This window comes from Oncorhynchus nerka, linkage group LG24 (assembly GCF_034236695.1).
Source record: "Oncorhynchus nerka isolate Pitt River linkage group LG24, Oner_Uvic_2.0, whole genome shotgun sequence".
NCBI lineage: Eukaryota > Metazoa > Chordata > Actinopteri > Salmoniformes > Salmonidae > Oncorhynchus > Oncorhynchus nerka.
This window is the reverse complement of record NC_088419.1, coordinates 69,300,774-69,309,656: the sequence shown is the minus strand read 5'-3', so window position 1 is coordinate 69,309,656 and position 8,883 is coordinate 69,300,774. Positions and strand designations below refer to the sequence as shown.

At 46.9% G+C, this 8,883-nt stretch overlaps 1 protein-coding gene across 1 annotated transcript in view; it reads left to right on the top strand.

Annotated features, from left to right (window-relative positions):
• The first annotated feature begins 478 nt into the window (after positions 1-478).
• The window catches only part of LOC135564251 (cadherin-24-like), a 37,697-nt gene continuing 29,292 nt past the window's right edge, over positions 479-8,883 (top strand). The window contains exon 1 of the mRNA XM_065008516.1: positions 479-718. Within this exon, the coding sequence (XP_064864588.1) occupies positions 479-718 (240 nt within the window). The remainder of the gene's footprint in view (positions 719-8,883) is intronic.

Below are 8,883 nucleotides of genomic sequence, written 5' to 3'. Positions count from 1 at the left end.
TAGCAAAGGAAAGCACAATGTGGCGAGAAGACATAGCAGAATCCAAGGAGAGAAACAAAAATCTCTAGAGAATTCTTTGTTGAAATTAGTTGACTAACATACCAACTCCACTATGACCACCCCAACGGTGCTTCTTCTAGTTTTGGTTTGTATGTGGGAGGAGCACAGAGGTGAGAACTCACTAATTGTTAGTTTACTAATTCCAGTTCAGAACAGTGAGGAAGCCCTAACAGATGTCAGGGCTGGAGAAAACACTGTCTCTCTCACTGTGAATCATGGTGAGAATACTGAGGTTCTTATGACCACCCACATCCCACTGGCTCCTGGATTAACAGAAAAGGGAAAGAATGGCCTGGATGAACTGGTACAGATATCAACCCAAACTGCCTTTACCCTTCACACCACTTGGAATGTAATTATATCCAAGAGTGAAGCTGTGGATAATGTTCACACTCAGTCACTGGAGGCACAAGAGTCCATGGAGACAGATCCCAATGGAGACCCCAGCCATCATTTGAAACTCCAGACTGACTTCCATCCAGAGTCCAGAGTTCTTCCAAAGAGCATCTCTAGCCGGGGCTTGGTGTCTCAGGCGGGGGGGGTGGGGCTAACTCTAACTTGGGAGCGGCCTCGCTCTCGTCATAGGCGGAGTTGGCAGTGGAACCAGTTCTTTGTGATTGAGGAGTACAGAGGACCAGAACCAGTGCTCATCGGACGGGTAAGGCCTCATCAAAACAAATGCTCATATACTGTATGTCATTAAAAGTACAGTGTGAATTAAAGTGTTATAAAATTGTTCATACTTGTAGCTTTGGTTCATAAAAATGTCATACTTGTAGCTTTGGTTCATACAAATGTCATACTTGTAGCTTTGGTTATGTTATTCCTAGAACAATAGCTTGATGATACAGTACTCTACTAGTCAGACATACTGTAGTTCACTAAAGTTAGTCAATAAATATGGTTGGTCGCACCACACCAAGAACACCATAGAGCTGACAGGAAGTCAGTGTTCAACCAGTCTGATGATGAGATGATTGAATACGTTTTAAGCCAGTTCGCACCTGATCCATCTAGAGCCCTGGAGGTTACTTGTAGCACATCACAGGCTAAGCGGTGGACTGTTAATGCAGCTGCTGGCAGCATTAGTGTGTATGTGAATTCTATTAGCTGTAACGCTAACACGGAACTGTGCCAGCCACAGTAGAAGCAGCCATGTAAATGTTCCATCTTCCTCTCTGCCTTTTATTGATACAGTCAGGAAGGGATGGCAGTTCAGCGGTGGAGACCAATGTTGCAGTTAGTGCACTAGTCTTATTCTGGGCTTGAGATAGCTATGATGTCATAAGGGATCTCACATATGGAGGAGTTGTTTTTTGTGCAGCTTTTTAGGGCTTTAAGAGAGTTTTTATGATCAAATCCAATCAAATCAAATTGTATTAGTCACATGCGCCGAATACAACAGCTGTAGACCTTACAGTAAAATGCTCACTTACTAACTCTTAACCAACAATGCAGTTGAAAAAAATATGAGTAAGAATAAGAAATAAAAGTAACAAGTAATTAAAGAGCAGCAGTAAAATAAAAATAGCGAGACTATCCACAGGGGGGTACCAGTACAGAGTCAATGTGTGGGGGCACCGGTTAGTTGAGGTAATATGTACATGTAGGTAGAGTTATTAAAGTGACTATGCATAGATGATAACAATAGAGAGTAGCAGTGGTGTAACAGAGAGGGGGCAATGCAAATAGTCTGGGTAGACATTTGATTAGATGTTCAGGAGTCTTATGGCTTGGGGGTGTGAGTGAGCCTTTCAAAGCACTTCATGGCTACAGGTGTGAGTGCTACAGGTCGATAGTTATTTAGGCAGGTTATCTTAGTGTTCTTGGGCAAAAGGGACTATGGTGGTCTGCTTAAAACATCTTGGTAATACAGACTTGGACAGGGAGAGGTTGAAAATGTAAGTGAAGACACCTGCCAGTTGGTCAGCACATGCCCGGAGCACACGTCCTGGTAATCTGTCTGGCCCTGCAGCCAATGTTGACCTGTTTAAAGGTCTTACTCACATCTGCTGCGGAGAGCGGGATCACACAGACTTTCGGGAACAGCTGGTGCTCTCATGCAAGTGTCAGTGTTATTTGCCTCGAAGCGAGCATAGAAGTAGTTCAGCTTGTCTGGTAGGCTCGTGTCACTGGGCTGCTCTCGGCTGTGCTTCCCTTTGTGGTCTGTAATGATTTGCAAGCCCTACCACATCCGACGAGCGTCATAGCCGGTGTAGTACGATTCGATCTTTGTCCTGTATTGACGCTTTGCCTGTTTGATGGTTTGTCGGAGGGCATAGTGGGATTTCTTATACGCTTCCGGGTTAGAGTCCCGCTCCTTGAAAGCGGCAGCTCTAGCCTTTAGCTCAGTGCGGATGTTGCCTGTAATCCATGGCTTCTGGTTGGGGTATGTATGTACGGTCACTGTGGGGACGACGTCATCAATGCACTTGTTGATGAAGCCAATGACTGATGTGGTGTACTCCTCAATGCCATCGGAGGAATCCCGGAACATATTCCAGTCTGTGCTAGCAAAACAGTCCTGTAGCTTAGCATCTGCTTCATCTGACCACTTTTTTATTTATCGAGTCACTGGTGCTTCCTGCTTTAATTTTTGCTTGTAAGCAGGAATCAGGAGGATAGAATTATGGTCAGATTTGCCAAATGGAGGGCGAGGGAGAGCTTTGTATGCGTTTCTGTGTGTGGAGTAAATGTGGTCCAGAGTTGTTTTTCCCTCTGAAAAATACAGACAAAAACTCTCTAGGTAGATAGTGTAGACTACAGCTTATCATGAGATTCTCTACCTCAGGTGAGCATAACCTCGAGACATCCTTAGATATCATGCACCAGATGTTATTTACAAAAATTAATTGTCTGCCGCCCCCTGTCTTACCAGATGCCCCTGTTCTACCCTGCCGAAACAGCAAATAACCAGCCAGCTGTATGTTGATAATGTCGTCGTTCAGCCACGACTCCGTGGATATTACAGTTTTGAATGTCCCGTTGGTAGTTTAATCTTCATCGTAGGTCATCGATTTAATTTTCCAAAGATTGCAAGTTTGCTAGCAAAATGGAAGGAAGTGGAGGTTCGATCTCCTACGAATTCTCAGAAGGCAGCCCGCCCTCTGGCCCCTTTTTCTCCAACTCCTCTTCACACAAATAACGGGGATCTAGGCCTGTCACTGGGAAAGCAGTATGTCATTCATGTCATCAGGCTCTTTAAAGGAAAAAAAAAGGATTCTGCCAGTCCGTGGTGAGTAATCGCAGTTCTGATGCCCAGAAGTTATTTTCGGTCATAAGAGATGGTAACAGCAACATTATGTGCAAAATAAGTAAAAAAATAAGTTACAAACAACGCAAAGAAACAAACATACATCAACGCCCAGACTCACATACATGATTAGAGTGAATGGTCTACGCTGTTTGAACGACATAGATAGTAAGCATTGAGTGGGGTAAGATAAAGTCCATCATGGCAATGAATGAGACATTTTCAGGAAGAGAAAATCAACAAGCAGAATACAGAACATTTAAATTAATGAGAGTGGGGAGAGTGACAACAGGATAGGGAAAGACAAGTAGACCTCTGGGAATTCCATCAGAGATCATTTCAAAAAAGAATTCCCCCTCCACTCTTTTGTTTTTATGGATTGGATAAGTTTCAACCCCACAGAGAAATATTTTGCCATGGCGACTGATGCACAGCAGGACTGAGCTAGCAATTGGATTGAGAGTAGGGGGGTATGGGTTGGTGAGAGAGAGGGTGGGGGGATGTTTTTTAGGAGAGTGAGATGGAAGAATGACAAAGATGTCTCTCGTGGTGATGCGTGGGATACAAATAAAAGCAGATTCAAGGAGGAAGAAGAGGAGGGGGGTGTTGGAGGGGTGTTGGAGAGACTCCCTCATCTAGCATTTCTTACTGTGTGTTATCTTGTGTTTCTTTAATCCCTAACTGCACGCTCAACTACACACATATACACACACTGTTTCTCTCTTTTTCTTGCTCTCTCTCTAACACACTCATCACACACACACACACTCACACCCAGAGACACTTGTGTACTACGGCTGTATACACCTGTGGTTTATGAATTACAGTTGACATGTTTACCAATGTGTTTATGCATCCCTTTGGTGTTTTTGTGTAGAAGAAATGCACATCTATGTGATTTAAGTCCTATGGGGCCATAATACTCTTTTGCTCTTGCTCTCTCCAGGCTTATGTGACATAATAACATGAACAATGTTCCTTGCCTGTGGCTTGTCTTGAATTTAATTCTCATGTGATAAATATAACAACCACAGTTTGACCACAAAGCTGTGTCCATATTCATGTAAAAACCTGCAGTATACTGCTCAGTAAATATCAAACAACCCATTCTGTTTATTATAAACTCAGCAAAAAAAGAATGGTCCCTTTTTCAGGACCCTGTCTTTCAAAGATAATTAGTTAAATATCCAAATAACTTCACAGATCTTCATTGTAAAGGGTTTAAACACCGTTTCCCATGCTTGTTCAATGAACCGTAAACCATTAATGAACATGCACCTGTGGAGCAGTCGTTAAGACACTAACAGCTTACAGATGGTAGGCAATTAAGGTCACAGTTATGAAAACTTAGGACACTAAAGAGGCCTTTCTACTGACTCTGATAAAAACACCAAAATAAAGATGCCCAAGGTCCCTGCTCATCTGCATGAACATGCCTTAGGCATGTTGCAAGGAGGCATGAGGACTGCAGATGTGGCCAGGGCAATAAATTGCAATGTCCGTACTGTGAGATGCCTGAGACTGCGCTACAGGGAGACAGGATGCACAGCTGATCGTCCTCGCAGTGACAGACCACGTGGAACAACACCTGTACAGGATCAGTACATCCGAACATCACACCTGCGGGACAGGTACAGGATGGCAACAACAACTGCCTGAGTTACACCAGCAAAGCACAATCTCTCCATCAGTGCTCAGACTGTCCGCAATAGGCTGAGAGAGGCTGGACTGAGGGCTTGTAGGCCTGTTGTAAGGCAGGTCCTCACCAGACATCACCGGCAACAACATCGCCTATGGGCACAAACCCACCTTCACTGGACCAGACAGGACTAGCAAAAAGTGCTCTTCACTGACGAGTCGTGGTTTTGTCTCAACTTGGGTGATGGTCAGATTCGCGTTTATTGTCAAAGGAATGGGGCGGTGTGTCACATCATCATCGGACTAAGCTTGCAATCTCAACGGTGTGCGTTACAGGGAAAACATCCTCCTCCCTCATGTTGTACCCTTCCTGCGGTCTCATCCTGACATGACACTCCTACATGACAATGCCACCAGCCATACTGCTCGCTCTGTGCGTGATTTCCTGCAAGACAGGAATGTTAGTGTTCTGCCATGGCCAGCGAAGAGCCCGGATCTCAATCCCATTGAGCACGTCTGGGACCTGTTGGATCGGAGGGTGAGGCTAGGACCATTCCCCCAGAAATGTCTGTGAACTTGTAGGTGCCTTGGTGGAAGAGTGGGGTAACATCTCACAGCAAGAAGTGGCAAATCTGGTGCAGTCCATGAGGAGGAGATGCACTGCAGTACTTAATGCATCTGGTGACCTCATCAGATACTGACTGTTACTGTTGATTTTGACCCCCCCCCTTTGTTCAGGGACACATTATTCCATTTCTGTTAGTCACATGTCTGTGAAACTTGTTCAGTTTATGTCTCAGTTGTTGAATCTTGTTATGTTCATACAAATATTTACACATGTTAAGTTTGCTGAAAATAAACACAGTTGACAGTGAGAGGACAATTGTTTTTTTTGCTGAGTTTAGTTAAAATAAAGGGTTGTGGTTTAAGATAGAGGTTGTGTTGGTCTTTTACGGAGGGTCCGCAGCAGAGCGGAGGAAATGATGTGATATGAATAAACCTAGTAGATTATGAACATGTGCCTTAAGGGGAGTGAGATGTTGAGGTTCCTGATCAGAAAGCCCTGTGTGATGAAGGCTTGAGTAATCCTTGTAGCTTTCTATTTCTGTGTGTCTGGCCTTTTACCCAACCAGCTCCCTGTAAATGTCCCCCTACTGCCATTAAATACTGAACAAGCAAGCACTGTTTACTGCAAAGTAAACAGAGACAGATAGAGATACAGATGAAGAAAGAGAGAGAGAGAGAAACAGATGGGCAGATGGACTGTCAGAGAGAGAGGCACGTTCCCAGAGAGAGAGAGAGAGAAACAGATGGGCAGATGGACTGTCAGAGAGAGATGCACGTTCCCAGAGAGAGAGAGAAACAGATGGGCAGATGGACTGTCAGAGAGAGAGGCACGTTCCCAGAGAGAGAGAGAGAAACAGATGGGCAGATGGACTGTCAGAGAGAGAGGCACGTTCCCAGAGAGAGAGAGAGAGAAACAGATGGGAAGATGGACTGTCAGAGAGAGAGGCACGTTCCCAGAGAGAGAGAGAGAAACAGATGGGCAGATGGACTGTCAGAGAGAGAGGCACGTTCCCAGAGAGAGAGAGAGAAACAGATGGGCAGATGGACTGTCAGAGAGAGAGGCACGTTCCCAGAGAGAGAGAGAGAAACAGATGGGCAGATGGACTGTCAGAGAGAGAGGCACGTTCCCAGAGAGAGAGAGAGAGAAACAGATGGGAAGATGGACTGTCAGAGAGAGAGGCACGTTCCCAGAGAGAGAGAGAAACAGATGGGCAGATGGACTGTCAGAGAGAGAGGCACGTTCCCAGAGAGAGAGAGAAACAGATGGGCAGATGGACTGTCAGAGAGAGAGGCACGTTCCCAGAGAGAGAGAGAGAAACAGATGGGCAGATGGACTGTCAGAGAGAGAGGCACGTTCCCAGAGAGAGAGAGAGAAACAGATGGGCAGATGGACTATCAGAGAGAGAGGCACGTTCCCAGAGAGAGAGAGAGAGAAACAGATGGGCAGATGGACTGTCAGAGAGAGAGGCACGTTCCCAGAGAGAGAGAGAGAGAAACAGATGGGAAGATGGACTGTCAGAGAGAGAGGCACGTTCCCAGAGAGAGAGAGAAACAGATGGGCAGATGGACTGTCAGAGAGAGAGGCACGTTCCCAGAGAGAGAGAGAGAAACAGATGGGCAGATGGACTGTCAGAGAGAGAGGCACGTTCCCAGAGAGAGAGAGAAACAGATGGGCAGATGGACTGTCAGAGAGAGAGGCACGTTCCCAGAGAGAGAGAGAGAAAAACAGATGGGCAGATGGACTGTCAGAGAGAGAGGCACGTTCCCAGAGAGAGAGAGAAACAGATGGGCAGATGGACTGTCAGAGAGAGAGGCACGTTCCCAGAGAGAGAGAGAGAAACAGATGGGCAGATGGACTGTCAGAGAGAGAGGCACGTTCCCAGAGAGAGAGAGAGAGAAACAGATGGGCAGATGGACTGTCAGAGAGAGAGGCACGTTCCCAGAGAGAGAGAGAAACAGATGGGCAGATGGACTGTCAGAGAGAGAGGCACGTTCCCAGAGAGAGAGAGAGAGAAACAGATGGGCAGATGGACTGTCAGAGAGAGAGGCACGTTCCCAGAGAGAGAGAGAGAGAGAAACAGATGGGCAGATGGACTGTCAGAGAGAGAGGCACGTTCCCAGAGAGAGAGAGAGAAACAGATGGGCAGATGGACTGTCAGAGAGAGAGGCACGTTCCCAGAGAGAGAGAGAGAAACAGATGGGCAGATGGACTGTCAGAGAGAGAGGCACGTTCCCAGAGAGAGAGAGAGAAACAGATGGGCAGATGGACTGTCAGAGAGAGAGGCACGTTCCCAGAGGGAGAGAGAGAGAAACAGATGGGCAGATGGACTGTCAGAGAGAGAGGCACGTTCCCAGAGAGAGAGAGAAACAGATGGGCAGATGGACTGTCAGAGAGAGAGGCACGTTCCCAGAGAGAGAGAGAAACAGATGGGCAGATGGACTGTCAGAGAGAGAGGCACGTTCCCAGAGAGAGAGAGAAACAGATGGGCAGATGGACTGTCAGAGAGAGAGGCACGTTCCCAGAGAGAGAGAGAAAGAAACAGATGGGCAGATGGACTGTCAGAGAGAGAGGCACGTTCCCAGAGAGAGAGAGAAACAGATGGGCAGATGGACTGTCAGAGAGAGAGGCACGTTCCCAGAGAGAGAGAGAGAAACAGATGGGCAGATGGACTGTCAGAGAGAGAGGCACGTTCCCAGAGAGAGAGAGAAACAGATGGGCAGATGGACTGTCAGAGAGAGAGGCACGTTCCCAGAGAGAGAGAGAAACAGATGGGCAGATGGACTGTCAGAGAGAGAGGCACGTTCCCAGAGAGAGAGAGAGAGAAACAGATGGGCAGATGGACTGTCAGAGAGAGAGGCACGTTCCCAGAGAGAGAGAGAGAAACAGATGGGCAGATGGACTGTCAGAGAGAGAGGCACGTTCCCAGAGAGAGAGAGAGAGAAACAGATGGGCAGATGGACTGTCAGAGAGAGAGGCACGTTCCCAGAGAGAGAGAGAGAAACAGATGGGCAGATGGACTGTCAGAGAGAGAGGCACGTTCCCAGAGAGAGAGAGAGAAACAGATGGGCAGATGGACTGTCAGAGAGAGAGGCACGTTCCCAGAGAGAGAGAGAGAGAGAAACAGATGGGCAGATGGACTGTCAGAGAGAGAGGCACGTTCCCAGAGAGAGAGAGAGAAACAGATGGGCAGATGGACTGTCAGAGAGAGAGGCACGTTCCCAGAGAGAGAGAGAAACAGATGGGCAGATGGACTGTCAGAGAGAGAGGCACGTTCCCAGAGAGAGAGAGAAACAGATGGGCAGATGGACTGTCAGAGAGAGAGGCACGTTCCCAGAGAGAGAGAGAAAACAGATGGGCAGATGGA